This window comes from Gopherus flavomarginatus, chromosome 12, assembly GCF_025201925.1.
Source record: "Gopherus flavomarginatus isolate rGopFla2 chromosome 12, rGopFla2.mat.asm, whole genome shotgun sequence".
Lineage (NCBI taxonomy): Eukaryota > Metazoa > Chordata > Testudines > Testudinidae > Gopherus > Gopherus flavomarginatus.
The window spans coordinates 26,912,785-26,934,945 of NC_066628.1; the positions used below are offsets into that span (position 1 = coordinate 26,912,785).

General features: G+C 43.3%; 1 protein-coding gene across 7 annotated transcripts in view; it reads left to right on the plus strand.

Annotated features, from left to right (window-relative positions):
- Nucleotides 1-22,161, plus strand: part of MAP2K4 (mitogen-activated protein kinase kinase 4) — a 190,511-nt gene that overhangs the window by 114,229 nt on the left and 54,121 nt on the right. For all 7 annotated transcript variants that reach the window (XM_050919363.1, XM_050919367.1, XM_050919365.1 and 4 more), the window contains 2 exons: nt 3,921-4,095; nt 17,393-17,512. In XM_050919363.1, coding sequence (XP_050775320.1) covers nt 3,921-4,095; nt 17,393-17,512 — 295 coding nt within the window. The remainder of the gene's footprint in view (nt 1-3,920; nt 4,096-17,392; nt 17,513-22,161) is intronic.

The following is a 22,161-nucleotide window of genomic DNA, read 5'->3' on the forward strand; positions in this document are numbered from 1 at the left end:
AGTCCATCTTGGGGCATCCCTGGGATTCAGCTTGATCTTGTGAGGGTTATATGCCCAGCATGGAAATGGCTTTTTACTCACATTCCTGGCCTGATACACTTTGATTGCCTCCTTAGAAAGCAGAAGTGGACAGGGGAAGAGAAAGCTGGCATATTATGACCTAAGAAGTCTATAAAGATTCTTATATATCACTAGGCACAAGTAATTGAAATCCAGCCTCTAGCAGTTAAGCTGGATTCTGGCATTAACTACTTCTGACCTTCTTGTCTGACCTTCACACTGCTCTCTAGAGTTACTCTTGTTATTTTAATTCTGAATTAACTGTGTTGGCTTTGTAGGGCGGACTTTAAAAATGCTGGCTGTAAGTGCTTGTCTACATTAGGGCTTTTTGCACTGATATAGCTATAATAGTACAAACCCTATTGTAGATGCACTGACCTGGAATTAAGTGGGGTTTGCACTTATCCTGGTTTCACACCAGTGCACTCCCATATTACACCAGTGCAATGCATCTACTCAGGGGTATGCACTTGTGTGCAGCTACACTGGTGTAGAGGTCCCTGCATTAGACAAGTCCTAAATTACCTTTCCACTGAAGAAATCACTAAAATCATAACATTTTAATGCTGACAGGAATGTTTGAGCTCCAGACTGTGCTTCTTATAGGAAAATGGCAATATTTACTTCTAAGAGCTTCACTACATGAACAAAGTCTGTATTAAAACACATGCCACTCTGTTAAACATGTCATTTGGCCAAATGACCATTTCACGTGGGCATTTGAACAGGTGACAAAATATGATCAGGATTGTTAATGGCATTTCACTAGGACTAAAGCAGATTGCTTTCATGTTTATAGTTCCATGGAGCACCTCTACTTCATGCCACCATCTTCACACCTGCAATCCCCTCTATAGGGAGAGAGGCATTGCTAAGATTTCTTACCCCCACCCCCTTGCTTATGTCTTCCACCTGCCACTGCAGGGACAGTGGCACAGTTTGCTAAAGCAGAACAGGAACCTCATTTTCCATTTTGTAGGAAATTCCGTGAGTTTGAATTCCTTTCCTATTCCAGAAAGGAATGAAAACAAAAAAATTTGAAATTTGCCTCAAAACAAAATTCCGGGGAAAAAAAAGAATTTAAAGTCAGTCGAAGCATTTGTTGTTTAAAAAATTGAAATGTTTCATTCCAATGCCCACATCTAAAATTTTTAATATTATAAAATAAATTTGTTGTGAAAATATTGAAATGGAACACTTTGACCTTATTGACCTTCCCCCAGAAACAAAATTTTGACATAATTGACATGTTTCTGCTAAATGTTTTGCTTTCAACGAATTGGCATTTTCCATCAGGAAAAAATTCCATCAGAAAATTTCCAGACTCTGCAGCAGCAGGGCTTCATCAGCAGGATTTGGTGTCACCACTGTGCATGTCTGCCTTCCAGTCAGTCCTGATACTGTTCTGACTGAGAAGACATGAGCAAGAGGGGCCATTTCCTAGCACCTTTCAAAGCAGCAGTTCACACCTACTAGCTTCTTCCAGCAAACACAGAACCATTTTCAGATTACTGTCGAATCAAAATGTGCTAGCAGCAAGGAAGGCGCTAACTCTCATCACCCAGCTCCCAAAGTAAATTGTCTTTATGTTCAGCAGAGGCAGGTGGCAAAGTCTGAGGTGAGGTTTCTTCTGTTCTGTTCTTCTGTTAGTTTAATTTAATTTTTTCACCCGCTCTTGTCTTCTGTTTCCTTTTTTCATTCCTTGCTTTTTGTTAAGTTCATTCCATACAGAATCTAAGTTATTGCAGTGTTTTATTTTGAGGAATTTAACACACAGAAATTAAGGAAGGCCAAGAACAGATAATGTCTCTGCAGATTTTTGTATTCTTAATGTCTGTGCCTTCATCAGCATGACCACACTTGAATTGTGTTTAACTGCAGGGGTTTCAGAGGGTTTAGATGGGAAGTAGCAGAGTGGGGGAGTCAGAATAGGAAAGCTATTACAGGGGAAGGGGAGCAGCAGCATCACAAAAAGTTGCTCAGAGAAAAACAGTGTTCCTGAAAGAAGCTGTTCAGTGAGATTCTTCTTCCATTGGGTCCATGGAATGGTTCAAGGACCAAGAAATGCAACACCAGTTTCATAAAGAAGCTAGAACTCAGCAGATGAGGTCATTTAAGCCTTTGTTGTTCCAGTAAATGGGTACTTTGGGCCTGACCTTGCTGCCCACAAAGACCAAACTTCCAATGAAGCCCGAAGGGGTAGACCTACACAGGCTGCTGGGAGCATATCTCTCAGCCTGAGTCAACAGACACTTGCACTAGTGGGGCTTGGGCCAGCATGTTTAAAATAGCTGTGTAGACTTGACTTTGATGTTCAGACCTGGCCTGGAATTCAGGCTCTGAAGCCAACCTCTGTCCCTAGGCTTCAGAGCCCATGCGCCAACCCAAGTCGGAATGTTCATTTTGCAATTTTTTGCATGCTAGCATGAGCCCACTAACATAAGTCTGTCAACCCGAGCTTCAAGACTTGCTCCCATAAACTGTGTAGATATACCCAAGGAGTTCATATTTGGGCCCATAGTAATATCAAAGCATGTGTCATGTACAGCAGCTGACTGACAGATGTTCTATTGTATTTATCAGCATGGAATACACTGTAGTATGTTTATTCCTTTGGCTAGTTAACTTGAGAAACTTGGAGCATTGGATCAAAAGTCTATTCCTCATTATTGCTCATTTTACCAAATCCTGGAATTTCAGCTGCTTGATCAACTGCTCGAATGAATTGGTCAATATTCAGGTGATTAGTCTGACAGAATTTCCTTGGCTTTCACAAGTGCCTATCTGATATAATGGCTCCATAACACTGAAGGATTCTGGTGTGAGCGACCTTTTGATTAATGTGACTTTAAAGCAGGAAGCCCAGTCTCTTGGCATAGCTTATAACCAAGGAAGTGTTTGTCAGCAGATGAATGCATGAGAAACACTGTAGACTTTTGCAATTGTTTTAAGGTAAACACTGTTATTTACTAGGAATAAAGTGTAGAAAATACACAGACGTTTTCTATTAAATCAATGTTAACAACAACATTTGCAACAGGTAATAGGAAGCGCCTTAAAACAACTGTGGAATTCTGTAGCTTCTGTCACAAACTATGGGCACCATCCTGCATTTCTTAGACAGACAAATTCATATTGAGGGCTATGGGAGCTCTCTGTGCCCGAGGACTCTGGGCTCAGGCACTTTGTCAAGAAACATTTGGTCTGGCAGCTTCTGGTTTCTTGAGTAATAGTCAATCTGCATTATAGTTTATATTAAAAATGGCTCTTCAGTGCCTTTTTTCAACTAGATGAAGTGATTATGCATTATTTGAAATAAGTTACAGTTTTCCATTAAGATCAACATGCTCTTCATAAACCTGCTAATACAAACAGGAGATTTAGTTTGATTTCTGTTCAACATGAGCAATACAAGTAGGACAGGTAGTGACCAGCAAGTGCATTGCTGCAGGGGAGGTAACATGCATAGCTTTGTACACATGGGCACTAGGAGTGCTCTAAAGAATCTTGGTTCTGCATGCTATACCAAGTCCTGCTACAAGCCTGATGTATTTTTATGCACAATAGAAAATAACTATGTAAATGAGAGTAATTAGAATGAATCTCTTCGGAGACACATATTAAGCCTTAGGCTGCAGTTAAGACATATAGCTAATTGAAGCTGTGACCAAATGTATTTCTTTGTTGATATTACATTCTCCCTCAACCCTGCATCCCCAACTAGAATCCTCCCTGGAATCACATTGTTGCTATAGCCTATGTGAACCCCTCTCTTTCAATGTTTAATCAAGTGCTACTGAAAAGAGAAAGTTACAAACTATTTAAAATGTGGAAAAATTGCTTCCCAATATTTTTGACAGAGAGAGACTGAGAACACACAGCATTGAATCATCAGGAAAATTGAAGATTTCCCCTGAACAACATTGGGATTTTACTGCAGAGGACTTGAAAGACCTTGGAGAAATTGGACGAGGAGCTTATGGTTCTGTCAACAAAATGGTCCACAAACCAAGTGGGCAAATTATGGCAGTTAAAGTAGGTGATGCCCATAATTGTGTTTGTACTTCAGTTCATTATGGATGGAACGTGATGGAGAATTAATGTTCATCCGTCTGTCACCGTCTACTGTTCTGTTCTGTTTATCTCTAGTATAAAGGGTACTTGTGCTGAAAACACTGTGTTTAATGGGCATATCTGTCAAGTGAATTGTGAAGGTCTGATATCTTGCTTGTGCACTTTAAAAAACTGACTCTGCCTCTCAGGAAGCAACTGCTGCAGGGGATTGGATGGCTCTGGAGACTGGTAATGGGATATGAGGCCTTTCACCTGCTAATCACTGGTTCATATCCAGCCTAGGTTGGTAGTAAGCACAAGTGAACATCCAATGGCAGCTTGGTGTCCTTTGTGAAATGAGTTAGTGAGTAAAGACTGGTTCCAACTGGACATGTATCCATGCTGCAGCAATTGACAGCCTCACTAGAGAGGGCAGGAAATGAGTGAGCATGTGTTTAGAGAGCATACTGCTCTCTCGCTCTCACCATGATGTGGAAGCATGGAGTGCCTCTTCTGCTGACCCAGTTCTGGAAACATAGAAGATACCAGCCTCCAGCGCTGTCCATTTGATACTTTACACCAGCACCAAACTCATGCTTTTTTTCTTTTTTTTTAAATCTTGTTTTCCTAGCTCTTATGTAACAAAATAATCTTCATCTTTGCTTTAAAACTGCACGTTGTTGGGGATTTTTGATTATTCACTTGATGGTCCAGTTCGGGGTGAGATGGGCAGTGGATGTTGTTTCACTCTGAAAGTGATGAATTCTCTCTTCTTTGCTTTTGCTGTGTAACAGTTAATGATATCCGCCTCTTAAATCAAGTTACAGGTACAGAATAGTGACACATGCTCCACTAGCTTCATTGGAAGAGTAGAAGTGAGCTCTGAGCCCAAACTACCTAGATGTACGTGTCACTCTCTTTAGTGGTCTCTCTCTCCAAACATTGTCTAAGTGGGTCTGGACATGTTAATTCCCAGTGGGTTCATGTACTGGTTGGAGCCAGTTTGGGGACATGTTGCAACCCTCTTGCTAGCAGCTATTCTGTATGATAGAGAGGCGGATAAGACCCCGTTGCCCGAGATTTGTGTATGTGCTGCCCCTGGGAACAACTATAATGCTCTTGGAGTCTCCAGCATCACTTCTTTCCTCTTACTTCCCCAGCAACATAGCACCATCCTTCCAGCAGTCGGGTGGTCAGTTACGCCTTTTGGAGTTGTTGGGATTGGCATAGCAGAATGATGCCTGGCACCTTTTCAGACTCAGGGACAGAGCTTGCTGTTGCTGCAGCACTCCCAGCCTCACCAAGCCCAGTGAGTGGGAGGTGGAAGGAGCCACTGAAGAGTGCTGTGAGGCACTCTTTACCATTGGGCTCAGCTGGTGGGCTGTGCCACATTCCTCAAGGCAAGAAGCCTTGATGTTGAAGTTGTTTAGGATTAGCTTTCCCCACAAAGCCGATCCTGAGCTAGCTACTGGAGCAGGCACTGGACACGGCTTTCTCTGATTTCTGAGACTGTTGCTTTTTGGGCAGTCCGGTAGGTGGGTCAGTCTCTTGACACTGTTGTCATCCCTCATGGGCGCCTGGTGCTCCATGATGGGTCACCACTGGGTTATCCCTCCTCCTTCCTTGCACAGAGAGAGGCTCCTCTCTCTCTAGCTCACAGTGTGCCACCAACAACTGACTCCATTCCAACTCCCAGTGTCTTGCCTCTGCATGAAGAAGCAGGCAGTGTGGTTCTCTAAGCCTCTCTACTTTCTGTCTGCTGGCAGGAGCCTTCCCCACTGTATTTTGGTTTTTCTCCCTCTGCTTGGTGCCCCCCTGGGCGGGAAGAGGATTTTTGAAAACAGGAAACTGGTATTTAAAGAAAACTCATGGCTGTGCAGCAGGCCCAGCTAAGATTAAAGAACTCCTGCACTTGCCCAGCCACACAGTAATGTGTCACCTGCCCCACTTTACAGCAGAGTGGCAGGCAGCAGAGAGTGAAATTCAGCAGCAGGAGCTGGCTTTGCAGACTCTCCAAGACAGTTGTTCCTAGCTGCTTGGTGTTTCAGGCCAAGGTGAAGCATCGATTCCAACAGCAGTGATGTAGCAGACAAGCTTTCAGCTGTGCGGGCTGGTCATTCAGCAGCAGAACATAACATTTTGGAAGTAACAAGCCAGAGACCTATGGCTGTTGTCTTCTGTTCTGACTGGAGTGAAATCAAGTTCCCAGGAATGTGTCTGTAAATGGTGGATTCTCTGTGACTTTAAGTCTTTAAACCGTGATTTGAGGTCTTCAATAACTCAGCCAGAGTTGAGTTGTCTATTACAGGAGTGGGTGGGTGGCCTGCAATTTGCAGTGGGTCAGACTAGATGATCATGATGGTCCCTTCTGACCTTAAAGTCTGTGGGAGGCTGGTCGTTAGAGGGGCAGGAAAAATCCATGGCGCAGGACCCAGTCCCCCCATCCCTTTCAGGCTGACATGGTAACCATGTATTTTTGCCCCACTTGTTTCAGGAAGGGCCATAGCCAGTTCTGATTATGGTAGCTATTTTGAACCCCCGTCCCCTCAGTGGATCTCTCTGACCTCCAGGCCAGGTCTGACTCCTACAGGCTAGAAACAAACCACAGTTTAAAAAAAATGAACAAACAAACCGAGTTTCCCTACTCCAGTGGCTCAGCTTCCCCATATTTACTCCCTGTTTTTTACATTTGGGCACTATGGGGTTTGAGCACTGAGCCTGTTCTCCTCTCAGCTTCCCTCAGACAGGTCATTTGTGCAGCAAGGCCTTGCCTTCCATTTTCCACTTCTTTCACTGACTTTTCCTCAGAGAGTCAGCGGAGTGGTGCAGCCAATACTACTAGCCTCCTGGTGCCAGTAAGCCCACTGTTCCCCAGCTGTCTCAAGTTTAGCCTACCTCAGTCTTCCATTTTACCACTGCTTTCTCTGAGTCTTCTTTTTCGCGGGATGCAGCAAAGTGGTCTAGCCCATACTGCTAGCCCATCAGTGTCAGCAGAGCTCCTGTTTTCTGTTTGGCCTTCCTTAGGTAGCCACACCTGCTGCTTTTCTTACCAAAGCAGCAGAGCAGCCTAGCCTGTCCTGCCAGCCTGCATGTGCCAGTACCCACCAAAATAGCTGGTATCTGCAGGCAGAGGTACTATTATTTTTTTCTTTTTTTAGTTTCCTTTCATGCATGCTAGTTTGGCTTAGCCAACTATTTTATTGAGCCTGGAAGCAGCTTTCATGTAAGTATTACTGCTGAGGCTGTTTAGTTGCTGACACCATCAGCCTGCCAGTTTCAATGGATAATCCAAAAGGCTGTGATTCTACACTGAAATGTCAGCATTAAGGGAGGATAGTGCACCATTTTGTTGCACAGGTGTAAAAACACTTCAGCAAGGCTTTAAAGCTCACAGAGCATTACTGCATGTGCAAAGGACTTCAGCATGAGTGCTCATGCCCAGCTCTGCTTCCCTCTTTTCTCCTTATGATCCTCTGCATATATATGTTTAAAAGTAAATAAAAAATATAAATGTGTTCCCATGTCTCTCCAAGGGGCACGGCAGAGCCTGGGACTGTAGCAATGCAGTAGCTGCAGAAGCAGCAGTCTTTAAAATTGTGAGGCTGGGAAGCTTAGTACATTGGAGGGGCGGAATGGGGTGTTGTTCTACCATTTCTGAGGCAGTTCGTTCAAACCTTCAGTATGATGCCTTTGTGTACCTTGATCAAAAGAAAAAAGTAGCACCCCAAGTGGGTAACTGGAAGAGAGGGGGAAGGGGAAAAATAAGAGAAATACCATAGTAAACAAAAACATGCACCGTGGGCTTCTCCATTTTTCCTTCTTAGAAGAGAGCTTTCTAGAATCAGGAAACCAATTATCTTCTGCACCACTGAGGGAGCCCTGGTAGGCCCCACTCAATTCCAGGTCAGTGGTTGTCCCAGGAAGCTCATCAGAACAAATTCCTAGAATTGCAAGCAGTTAGGAAGGTGAGCTCTCTATCCATAAGCCTCCCTCTTGATTTGTCTAGCGCATCGTCCAGCCATTAGCTCATGTTATACCCTTTGGTGCAGGATTGAAGAACTCATTATTAAATATTTGTTCCCGATAAGTACTTATAAACTGTAATCAAGTCATCCCTTAATCTTCTCTTTGTTAAACTAAATAGATTGAGTTCTTTGAGTCACTATAAGGCGTGTTTCTAATCTTTTCGTCAATCTAATGGCTCTTCTCTGAAATCCCAATTTATCATCATCCTTGAATTGTGGATAGCAGCATGGGACAGAATATTCCAGCAGAAGTCGCACCAGTGCCAAATACAGAGATAAAATAACCTCTGCACTTCTATTTGAGATTCCACTGTTTTTACATTCAGGGACTGCATTAGCCCATTTGGCCACAGCATTGTATTAGCTGATTATCCACCAGAATCCCCCAGGTCTCTTTCAGGCTCTCAGCTTCCCAGGCTAGAGTTCCGCAGCCTGGTAAGTGTAGCTTATATTTGTTATTCCTAGATGTATATATTTACATTTGGCTGTAATAAAATACATATTGTTTGCTTGTGCCCAGTTTAGTGCTAGTGATCCAAATCGCTCTGTATCAATGACCTGCCTTTTTCGTTACTTACCACTCCCCCAATTTTTGTGTCATCTGCAAATTTTATCCTCGATGATTTTATGTTTTCTTTCATTTCTTTCATTTTTTAAAAAAATATTAAATTGTGTTGGGCCAAGAACCAGTTCTGCAGAACCACACTAGAAACATACCTGTTGGATGATTATTTCCCATTTATAGTAACATTTTGAGGCTTGTCAGTTAGCCAGCTTTAAATCAATTTATCGTGTTTCATGTTAATTTTATATCTTTCTATTTTTTTATCAAAATGTCATGCGGTACCAAGTCAAATATGACATTAACATTATTATCTTTATCAACCAAACTTGTAAACCCATTGACTGACATTAGTTATGTTGTCCTTCTTTAATTCTCTAGTAATCGAGTACTGTTTCAGCAGCTCTATGATCTTGTCTGGGATCAATGTCAGACTGACAGGCCTATAATTATCTATGTTATTATATAGGAACATAAGAACGGCCATACTGGGTCAGACCAAAAGTCTATTTAGCCCAGTATCCTGTGTTCCGACAATGGCCAGTGCCAGGTGCCCCAGAGGGAATGAACAGAACAGGTAATCATCAAGTGATTCATCCCCTGTCGCCCATTCCCAGCTTCTGGCAAACAGAGTCTAGGGACACTATCCCTGCCCATCCTGGCTAATATCCATTAATTTATCTAGTTCTTTTTTGAACCCTGTTACAGTCTTGACATTCACAACATCATAGAATCATAGAATATCAGGGTTGGAAAGGACCTCAGGAGGTCATCTAGCCCAACCCCCTGCTCAAAGCAGAACCAGTCCCCAACTAAATAATCTCAGCCAGGGCTTCGTCAAGTCTGACCTTAAAAACCTTTAAGGAAGGAGATTCCACCACCTCCCTAGGTAACCCATTCCAATGTTTCACCACCCTCTTAGTGAAAAATTTTTTCCTAATATCCAACCTAAACCTCCCCCACTGCAACTTGAGACCATTACTGTTAGGGGGCTTATTCCTTCACCCTCTCACTCCCCTGGTCCTTCTCACATGAACATAGAGCAACAATACCCAAAGTCTGAAGGTGCAAACAATTCGATGTTTATGGGGGTGAACTTCCAGCGAGCATGATTCCAGTTTCCTTCCTCAGTGTCCCCTTCCCAGCTCTGACACCACAGAGCCTTGCCTGTGTCCCTGTTCCCATTCCCCCCACTTAGCGAAACATGATTCTAATTCCCCCACCCCCATTCTCTGTTGCCATTCCCCCCCTTATTTCCTGATTGACTGCAGACTATATAGTAAATCTTGAGTTCTGCTTAGCTATACCTTAACCCAGTGGTCTCCAAACTTTTTTGATCGTGTACCCGATCAGTAAAAATTTTTTGAGCACTCACCCCCTGCCTCGCCGAAGCAAAAAAAAAAAAGCAGCTCGGAATCCCACCCGAACTGCCGAAGCAACAACAACAACAACAAAAAAGCCGCTTGGACTCCCGCCTGACGAAGCAAAAAAAAAAAAGTGTTCCTCCTGCCGCACACCCCCAAGGATCCTTTTGCGCCCCCCATTTTGGAGACCACTGCCTTAACCAATCATTTTTACTGAAATGTAACTAACCAATCCTAACATATTGTAAAATGATTATTTAACCAATTATATCCCACCACCTTAACTGGTTTAGACCCAGCAAAATTAATTATACAGCAGACAGAAACAATTACAGAACGAGACAGAGACTATACAGACAAATATCAGACGGGTAGCCGTGTTAGTCTGGATATGTAAAAGCAGCAAAGAATCTTGTGGCACCTTATAGACTAACAGACGTTTTGGAGCATGAGCTTTCGTGGGTGAATACCCACTTCATCAGATGCATGAAAGCTCATGCTCCAAAACGTCTGTTAGTCTGTAAGGTGCCACAGGATTCTTTGCTGCTTATACAGACGAACAATAGGGAAGTGGAGACTACAGTGATAGAACAATACAGAAATGAGGATTTCATGTCCCAGCTATTGATAAGTGAGTTCTTGCCAGACAGGATGCTTTCAAACTAAGTTTCCTTTTACATCTTCTAGGCTCTTCCCTTTCTCTGGAGGTGATAGGAATATCAGGACAGGATTGTATTCCTAACAGCCCAATAGCACCTTATTTCAATGTGACTAGTTTGGAATGTAAGGATGTGACCATACATTTCCCAATTTATGGCTGGCCTCTGCTGCTTAGCCAAAGGCTTCGCCTAAGAACAAGGCCTCAGACTGTCACAGTAAGAGAAGGCCCTTATACTGGCAGACAGTGATTTTGATTCTTTCTTTTATACCTCTGTAACTTGCTTAGTGATAAGAATACACCTAGATTCTTAAAGTATAGGCTTTTGCAAATGGCCTGAATATCTATATCCTAACACCCCACCCATTTTCATCCTCTGGCATTGTGTAAAGAAGTACTTCCTTTTTAAAATATTGGCACAACATTACATTTCTTTCAGTCTTCTGGAACTTCTCTGGTTTTCCAAGACTTATTTAAAATCAACATTAACTGTCAGCAAGGTCCTCATCCAGCTCTTTTAAAACTCTTGGATGCAAGTTATCTGGACCTGCTGATTTAAAAATGTTTAACTTTAGTATCTGCTGGTTAACATCCTCCTGAGATACTGGTGTAATGAAAAGAATGTTATCATGTGATATGGCTACATCATCTGTTTTTACACCAAATACAGAACAGAAATATTTATTGAACACTTCTGCCTTTCCTTCATTATTAATGATAATTCTAGTAATGGACCAATACTATTATCAGGATTTTTTTTCCTAATGTACTTTAAAAATGCCTTCTTATTGTCCTTAATTCTGCTGGCCAGAGATTTGCCATTGCTTCCCTTATCAACTTTCCACAGTTCCTATCATCTGATTTATAGTTATTATTACCCATTTCCCTGTTATTCCATTTGTTACATTTTTCTTTTTTAAGCAGTAAGAGCTTTCTTCCTCAATTGTGAAATTGTGGCTTTTGGGTACTTAATAAGGTGCTCTTAAACAATTCCCAAACACCATTCACATTTTTCTAATATAATTTCTTCCTCCCAGCTGATTTGGCTCACAATTTTTTTCAGTGTTGTGAAATTGGCTTTTTAAAGTATCAAGGGTATATATCGCTCATCTGGACATTATTCTGATTGCACATTATAAATGTGATCAGATCATGAGATCTTGTATCTAAATTAGCATTAATTTTTAGTTCTGTGATCAGTTTCTCTTTATTTGTCAAGATGAGATCTAATATAGAATTCCCCCATGTTGGATACAACAGTTTTTGAGTTAGGAAACTGTCATCTATATTTAGAAATTCTAAGAATGTTTTAATATTGACAGCATGAGACATCCAGCATATGTCGCTCAAAATCTCGCAGCTTTTTTCTTACCCATTATAGATAGGTGCATCAGGAGCCAGTCATCCTGTTCCCTTGTGTGATTTGGGGTCTGTAACAGAGACCAACTAGTTCCCCATTTTGTGTTTTATCTGTTAGTACATTGCTCATTTTCATCATCTGAGTCAGATGCCACCAGCAGAAGGTTGATTTTCCTTTTTGGTGGTTCAGGTTCTGTAGTTTCCACATCAGAGTGTTGCTCTTTTAAGACTTCTGACAGCATACTTCACACTTAGTCCCTCTCAGATTTTGGAAGGCACTTCAGATTCTTAAACCTTGGGTCGAGTGCTATAACTATCTTTAGAAATCTCACATTGGTACCTACTTTGCATTTTGTCAGCACTGCAGTGAAAGTGTTAAAATAAACAACATGTGCTGTCTTATCATCTGAGACTGCTATAATATGAAATATATGGCAGAATGCGGGTAAAACAGCAGGAAACATACAGTTTTCCTCCATGGAATTCAGTCATAAATTTAATTAATGTATTACTTTTTTAACGAGCATCGTCAGCATGGAAGCATGTCCTCTAGAACGGTGACCGAAGCATGAAGGAGCATATGAATCACTTCTCGGCTCTCTGAGCTAAGAGGTGAAAACATTATCTAAAAGTTGTATCTGGCATGTAAATACCTTGCAATGCCAGCTACAAAAATGCCATTCGAATGCCTTTTCTCACTTTCAAGTGACATTATAAATAAGAAGCAGGCATCATTATCTCCCGTAAATGTAAACGTATTTCTCTTAGAGATTGACTGAACAAGCAGTAGAACAGAGTGGACTTGTGGGCTCTAAAGTTTTACTTTGTTTTGGTTTTGAATGCAGTTATGTAACAAAAAATATACATTTGTAAGTTGCACTTTCACAATAAAAAGATTGCACTACAATACTTGAATGAAGTGAATTGAAAAATACTATTTTTTGTTTATCATTTTTACAGTGCAAATATTTGTAATAAAAATAATAATATAAAGTGAGCACTGTACACTTTGTATTCTGTGTTGTAATTGAAATCAATATATCTGAAAATGTAGAAAAAAATCCAAAACTATTTAATAAATTTCAATTGCTATTCTATTGTTTAACAGTGCGGTTAAAACTGTGATAAATCGCGATTAATTTTTTTGTGTTAATCAAGTGAGTTAACTGCGATTAATTGACAGCCCTAGTAATAACTAGACCAATCCTGATTGTTTTTTGTCAAACCTATTCTTAAAAAACTCCAGTGATGGAGATTCCACAACCTCCTGTGGCAATTTCTTTAACTACCCTGACATCTTTCCTAATGTCCAGCCTAAATCTCCCTTGCTGCAGTTTAAGCCCATTGCTTCTTGTCCTGTCATCAGAGGTTAACGAGAACAATTTTTCTCCCTCTGACTTGTAAAAAACTTCTATGTATTTGAAAACTGTTATCGTGTCCCCCCACCCCACCCCCTAGTCTTCTCTTCTCCAGACTAAACAAACTAAGTTTTTTCAATCTCTCCTCATAGGTCTTATTTTCTAGACCTTTAATCATTTTTGTTACTCTTCTTTGGACTTTATCCAATTTGTTCACATCTTTCCTGAAATGTGGCGTCCAGAACTGGACATAACACTCCAGTTGAGGCCTAATCAGTATGGAGTAGAGCAGAAGAATCACTTCTCATGTCTTGCTTACAACACTCCTGCTAATACCTCCCAGAATAATGTTCAGTTTTTTTTGCAACAGTGTTACACTGTTGGCTTATGTTTAGCTTGTGATCCACTATGACCCGCAGATCCCTTTCCGCAGCACTCCTTCCTGGGCAGTCATTTCCCATTTTGTATGTGTGCAACTGATTGTTTCTTCATAAGTGGAGTACTTTGCATTTGTCCATATTGAATTTCATCCTGTTTACTTCAGACCATTTCTCCAGTTTTTCCAGATCATTTTAAATTTTAATCCTATCCTCCAAAGTATTTGCAATCCCTCCCAACTTGGTATCATCCGCAAACTTTATAAGTGTACTCTCTATGCCATTATCTAAATAATTGGTGAAGATATTGAACAGAACCAGACCCAGGATCAGTCCCTGCAGGACTCCACTCGTTATACCCTTCTAGCTTGACTGTGAACCACTGATAGCTACTCTCTGGGAATGGTTTTCCAACCAGTTATGCATCCATTTTATCGTAGCTCTATCTGGGCTAAATTTCCCTAGTTTATTTATGTGTAGGTCATATGACACAGTAGCAAAAGCCTCACTAAAGTCAAGATATACCAGGCCTACCACTTCCCTTCTATCCACAAGGCTTGTATTGGATTTATTTGTTCCTTGCTCTCTATTACTCTTGAGCTTTGGAGGATTTTCTCTAGGGGAGAGGCTGCAGCATGTTGTACTTGTGGTCTGTGTGTTAGTTGGCAGTGTTTTTGTACAACCTTCACATGCTCTTGGGGAGGTGCTGCTGATCACTCAAGATTCTGCAGCTTATTCCAACAGTTTTTTGTGTTCTTGTTACATTGCTAAATGTTTGCTCCTTAGCCAGTTAACCAGGGTCACTGGGCTGTGGTGGAATGTCCCTAGTGAACGTTGGCTAAACAATACCATCTCTTTCTGGCCAGACCCACTCAGAGCCCACAGCAGTGCTGGATGCAACATATGCTTTTCCCCTATTTGGATCACCTATCTTCAGTCTCCAGCACTTTTGTATGGGACCTCTTACTAGTTCCACCATCAGGTCTTCCTCAGCACTCCACAAAGGTGCATTAGTTGAGGATATCATGCTGTCTTCTTGGGTTTTCTTGTAATTCTTGTGTCTGTTTGAAAGAGTTCTCCTGTATAACTGGAACTCTTTCTCGTCTCTGGGCCTGCTGTCTGTCTCCTCCTCCTCTCTTCCCAGTCAGAATGTACTTGGAAAAGACTGAGCGGTGTGATTTCTTGGTCTTGACATTCATTTCAGTTTATTGTTATAATAGCATCTTCCATATAAACTATATTCTCAAGTGCTTTACAGTGGTAAGTGATAAATAACAGCAGAGGAGGTAATGGCAAGGGAGAGAAGAGATGTTTTGAACTGAAGTTTGAAGTGTAGTGGAGGGCCAGAGGCAGAGAGATATAGGGATGGCAGGAGTTGTAGAGGAGGAGGCTGTTGCACTAGCCTTGATGCGATTGTGCAGGGGAAGAGGGAGAGGCCAGTACTAGATGACTGGAGAGAACACTGTGTAACTGGGGAGAATCCAGAAAAGGTCTTAAAAACAAGAATGGTAATTTTAGGCTGGATCCTGAAATGAAAGGAAGTCAATGCTATTGTATGTGATGTGGTGGCACAGCTTTCTTCTAGGTGTGGGAGGGCCCATTGCAGCATTCTGTGCATGCTGGAGCTAGGAGAAATTGAGGACCCATTGAGAAGAATGTTCTAGTATTGAAAGGGGATGGGCGCTATGGATGAGGGTTCTGCAAATGTGGAGTAGAGGCAGCATTGTTGAAGGAAGATATGGGCAGAGGAGGTGGCTTCTGAGTCAAGGGAGATGCCAAGGTTTCAAACTGGAGAAAAGCTAATTTCCGAGTCCCCACTGTTCATCTGCTTTGTAGAGTGTTCCAGATGGAGACGACCAGCCGTGTGCCGTGTGGCAGTGTTCTATGTGAAAAGCTTTCTGAACCAGGAGCTGTCCAGACAAAGACCTCAGTACATTCAGTGTTCTTGAAAGATGCTAGGCTGATGGTCTTGGCTGCTAATGTCCTCTGTCCATACCATAGCTAAAAGCAAAAGCAGCAGTACTGCAAGCTTCTTGAGACCCCAACCACCCAACAGTCTGCCTTCCCCCCCTGCTTTGAGGGAGATGTTAGGTTCTTTCAGCCCTTGGCATCTCTGCAGGGGCAGCATACTGTATATTGTAGTCATGTCCTCTGTGATGTGTATATTTGACGAGGCATGGAACAGACTCACCAAACTCATTTCACATACACCACTGAACTGCTGTCAGATAGATTTGAACCAGTGACCTAGACATGAAAATGTCTGTAGCTTCATTACTAATCCCCCAAGCCATCCACTCTCTGTGCCTACAATAGCTGTATTTCACCCATTTGGCTGCATTGGAGGGGTGTGTGAAGTGATTCCTGTGTATGCTGTGCAAGTAGCTTGCCAATTTTCCAGAGTGCTGTAGGATCTGTTGGGAAAGGAAGGAATTATTGTTCTAGGCTAAAACATAAGTTACTAGAACTTTAAGGCTACATGGTGAAGCACTCAGAATATCAGGAAATGTCAAAGGTAAGAACAATCATGCAACAGCTACTCTGCCCCGTGTATGTATCATTACGAGACAGTTTGCAATTAGATGATCATACATTATTTCTCAAATAGTGCAGTACAAGAGCCTGACCCTGAAAACTCTACAACCATCTGTAGTGCTTATTAATGAGTTGTCTCACTGACGTCTATGTCTCCACTTAGTTGTGAGCACTTTGCTCAGTAGAGTTGGTAGGATGATGCTCTAGAGTCACAGTTTTTTCTACAAGTTTTGGCAAGAACTGGTTTATAATGTTAATTTTGTCTCTTTCCCTCCCCTTCCCCCGTCTCATGCTGGAAAATAGTGGCACTGTTTTTGCTGAAGCTTTTGAAAAACAAAAGTCTTCAGGCAGAAACTGAGCATGGAAAACTTTATCCTGAAACACAAGTTTTGGAAAGCTAAAATAGAATGCAAACCATTATTTATCTTTAACATTAGAGGCTACTACCAGGCAAGAAATGCATAGTTGTTTGGTCTTTTAGCCTGCCTAGCATGTACAGTATAAATCATGGCATAAAACTGGTCTGAAAAACTTGTAGGCACTCTGTGATGGGTGCACAGTGTAGGGAGTGCCTTCATCTTAATTTCCTTCCTTTAGTAAATTAAAATATATTTGAGGGTTACATTTCAAAGCAGTGCTCAGGTCCCAGCATCAATGGGAGCTGTGGCTAACTCACCACTGCACATTGCTTTAAACATAAAATCTAAATATTGTTTTGCTGTAGGTTTTAAAGAGGATAAAGAAAATCTTTGATTGCCTTAGCTGCTTACTGATGCTCCACCTGATAACGCTGAGATTTGGAGTAAAATTTGGCCAGAGATTTCATAATCTGAACTAACTTGCTTTAGGTTTATATTAATTGCAATTTTTTTCTCATTTAAAAACATGGTCTACTTCTTCAAAGCATGTTATTTTCATGTCTTTGAGACCTCATGCACCACCCTGGGACTGGGGTCCTGGCAGGTTTCTCGTGAACTGGCTGAGGATGATGTAGTAGTAGCATGTTAATGATAAAACCTCTGCCATTCCTTACTCTTCCAGAGAATTCGATCAACGGTGGATGAAAAGGAACAGAAACAGCTTCTAATGGACTTGGATGTAGTGATGCGAAGTAGTGACTGCCCCTATATTGTTCAGTTTTATGGAGCACTCTTCAGAGAGGTGGGCACTCAGAGTTTGTTTCATTTATACCAGAGGTTTTATTTAATTGAAAATTTAATTTGCAGCAGCTTTCCGTTTATTATAAGAGAAAGAAGTTAATTTACTGGGGGATTTTTGATTCGCAAGTTGTCATCAAACCCGTTACTAGAAGGGAAGAGACTCTGGGTTCTGATTGCTTCTATGTATATATTTTGGTGTTCATTTATATGATCCCTGTCATGATTATTGCTGCTTTCTTGCCATGCTCTCTCATGCTCACATCTAGGATTTGATGGCGTTTAAGTGGTTTGACTGTCTGGACAGGTATGGCACTCAGATATCTGACACATTTCATATATCTGATTTATAGATGTGCTCTATGCAGACTCTCAAAGGTTGTGTGCTTTGCACACTGCCTTGTGCTGGGAAGGGCTGGAGCTGTAAAGCCCCAGGAGTCGCTGCAGCAGGGGAGAAAGGGTGTGGTGCTTTAGGAGGCACAATCCTTCCCAGAGCTGCTTGGCATGCATGCTGCACAATGGACATGCCAAATCTTCTCAACCATGACACTTCTTTTGGAGTGATTTGCACCTGAGGACACTAGTAGAGAGTCAGTCCTAAAGTGCCCTGAGCCCAAGGTCTGTGATTACCTTTGGTCCTGTCACAGGGCTTGTCTCTCCTGGGAGATTACATTGTGTAGAACATTGTGCTGGGTAACTAGGAGTTAGCACTTGGTGTAGCTAAGGACTACCCTACTTAATGTCTCAGCTGACTAGGGTTAACCTGAGCATGGGCCCTAGTGATAACCACCGCATGGCAATGAGATGTTAAATGCTACATGTCCTGGCTGTGCTGCGTGTTTACCACCATATAAATTAACGTGTTTTCAGGTGATGTAATTTCTGGGTGTAGACAAGGACAAAGAAAGTGCAGCAGGGAGGGATTGTCTCTTTGCTGCATCCCTTGCAACCACAAAGATGAAGCAAATCCAATCTTTAGTGATCAATAAAAACAATGGGGAAAGAGGCCCTCTGCATGAATGTGTGCAGCTCTGTACTCCTGTCAGGAGCGGCGCCAGGGTTTTTGATGCCCTAGGTGCAGGGGTCCTTCCGTGCTCCAGGTCTTCCGCGGCAATTCTGCGGTGGGTTGGTGGGGGGTCCTTCCGCGCTCCCGGTCTTCGGGGCACTTCTGCGGCGGGTCCCAGAGCGAGTGAAGGACCCGCCGCAGAATTGCCGCCGAAGACCCAGAGCGCGGAAGGACCCCCCGCCGCCGAATTGCCGCCGAGAGCAGCAAAATGCCGCCCCTCCAGATCCTTGTGGCATAGGCGACCGCCTAGGTCACCTAAATGAAAGCGCCGGCCCTGACTCCTGTGCACCGAAAACCTGTCCCTTCATTCTGTGTAGGTACAAACTGCGGGGATGGTCTACTGGAACTAGCACAATCTCCAGAACTCAAATGACAAACCAGAGTCAATTGTAACTTCACAGTCTAGCCCATACAATTGGCATGGCGGGGGTCAGATTGTGACTGTGAGCATCACGGTCTGGTTCCTGTCTCCCACTTTTTCAAGGTGAAAATGGTCCATGCTAGCCCTTTGCTGATGCAGATTATTTCTCCCTTTGCGTTGGCTCTGGTAGTCCATGTGATATTGTGGGGTTAGGGAGGAGGCAGAGACATAGCTCCAACCTTGCTCCACCACTGCCTTCCTACTCCCTGCATGTCTGCACTGGAGGGAGTGTAGCAACTCATGAGCAGCCTGTGCAGACAAGTAGAGGTTCATAAGTGAGCTCTGAAAGATGAAGGTTGGTCTTGTGGGGTAAGACAGTGGCTTACAAGTGGAAAGACCCCGCTTCAATTCCTGGCTTTCCAGACTCCCTGTCTGACCTCTGGCAGGTCACTTGTTTCCCTGTGCCTTAATTCCCTAGCTGTACAACCAGGCTAATAATCCTTCCTTTCTCCTGACCTCTGTCTGTCTTGTAACCCTTTAAGGGTAGGGATTCTCTTACTATGTGTGTGGTACAAGCCCTAGCACAATGGGGCCTCGATCTTGGTTGAAAGCTTCAAGATGCCACTATAAAACAAATAATTATCAATAATTCTGATAAATTGGTTTGAACAAAATACCTAGACATGAACGTCTTTTGCCTGTTGCTGCTGAGTTACAGATTTATTGTTTTATGTCTCTGGCACCTCTCCACAGCTCTAGGATCACCACAAAATGAAAACACACAGCAGCACTATGTTTTGATTTAAATTTCCACATTAAAAAATACCACTCTACAGACTTAGTTACACTCTCTGCCATATCATGAGCCCCCTACTGCATCATCCTCCCACCAGGTTCCTGCCTGTCCTCCTGCAGACCCCAGTGTCAGTAAATGTAGACAGCATGCCTAGTAGGGACCTGGGATCTACCGTTGCCATCACCCCGTCCTGCCAAGATAGTTACAATAGTACTGCAAGTAAACCAATGGAACTGAGATTAAATAGCACATTTTACAGCTGGCGAGTAACATGAGCCAGAATTGCCCCACCACATCCACCCTGCCAACCATTCATAGAGATTGAAGGAAAAAGTCTTCCCATAACCTCGCCTAGCCCTGCCATATCCCTCACACACAGCAGGGATATTCCTCCTCACTCCCCTCCCCCGCCATATCCCTCACACACAGCAGAGGTATTCCTCCTCATCCCTCCCTCCCCACCATATCCCTCACACGCAGCAGGGGTGTTCCTTCTCACCCCCCAATGCCACCATATCCCTCACAGACAGCACAGGTGTTCCTCCTCACGCCCCCGGCCTCGCCATATCCCTAACGCACACACAATCCCACCATATCCTTCACACACAGCAGGGGTGTTCCTCCTCACCCCCCCACTGCCCCATATCCCTCACAGACAGCAGGGGTATTCCTCCTCACCTCCCCCCCCCCCCACACACACCCGGCCCCAACATATCCCTCACACACAGCAGGGGTGTTCCACCTCACTCCCCCCCGCCATATCTCTCACACACAGCAGGGGTGTTCCTCCTCACCCCTTCTTCCCTGCCATATCCCTCACACACAACAGAAGTGTTCCTCCTCACCTGCCCTTCGCCATATCCTCACACCCACACACTCACCTATTCCTCAAACACATCAGGGATGTGCCTCTTCACCCCCCACCCTGCCATATCCCTCACACACAACAGGGGTGTTCCTCCTCACACACACACACTCCTGCCATATCCCTCACACACAGCAGGGGTGTTCCACCTAGGTAATCATCGGTAGCATTCATTCTAGACTACTTACTATATCTGAAACAACAGGGACTATCCACATCATCTTTTAGGGTCCACCTGGCCTCAGTCTCAGTGTTTCACCTGTGAGTGAACAGCTGTTCCGTATTCTCAAACACCATCTGTAGTCATTTTCTCAAAGAACTTGACAGACATGACAAGCAGTCTCTTCCTGGGATCTCAACCTGGTATTGTTGAGGCTCATGGATCCCCCTTTCAAGCTGCTGGCAATGTGGTCTCTGCTCTACTTGTCCTGGAAGGTGGCCTTCCTAGTGGCCATTACTTCAGATGGAAGAGTCTCAGAGATTGGGGCTCTCACTTCAGAACCTCCGTACACGGTATTCTTCCAGGACAAGGTCCAGCTGCATCTTCATCCAGCCTTCCTTCCAAAAATGGTTTCACAATTCCATAGTAACCAGGACATCTTCCTCCTGGTCTTCTATGCGAAACCACTTGCCAACAGAAAGAAGTAGAGGCTTCGCTCACTGGGCATCAGACCTGCACCAGCCTTCTACATAGAAAGGACTAAATCATTTTGGAAAATTATTCAACTTTTTGTGGCTGTTGCAGACAGGATGAAGGTCTTCCAATCTCAGCCCAGAGAATTTCATCATGGATCATTTCCTGTATTTGCACATGCTACAACCTGGCAAAGGTCCCTGCTACTGCCCTGATGGCACATTCCACAAGGACCCAAGCATCTTCGTCTACATTTGTGGCACAGGTTACTAAACAGGACATTTGTAGAGCAGCAACATGGTGGTCAGTTCACACTTTTGTGTCTCGATATGCCATCACTCAGCAGGCTAGAGACGATGCTGGATTTGGCCGAGTGGTGTTACAATCAGCTTGTCAATGAACTCTGAACCCTCCACCTGCACTACTACTCGGAAGCCACCTACATTGGAATGGATATGAGGAAGCACTTGAAGAAGAAAAAATGGTTACTGTTGTTCTTCGAGATGTGTTGCACATGTCCATTCCAACCCCCAGCCCTGCCCCTCTGTTGGAGTTAGCTGGTAAGAAGGTATGGAGGGGGCTGCTACTTGGCGCTGTGAGCGCACAACTCCAGGGAGCACTAGAGCCGACCTGACAGATACCACTGAGGGAAAAACTTGCTGGTACTGGTGCTCAGGTCTAGCACACATCTACATTGGAATGGTCAGCTCTAGGCCCTATTTCTAATGCAGGCATCTATCCCAGGCCTGGAATAAGACTTCCTAACTGAACTGAGAGGCAGGTCAACCTGGTGGCAGCTGTTGAGGCAAAAGATTTAACTAAGTAAGGAAAGGAATAGATTCACCCCACTCCATCCTTTCCTCCTCTTACAAAAATGGAAAATGGTGTACAGTCCAGCAAGAATTCTCCATCAAGAAGAGCTTACAGATGC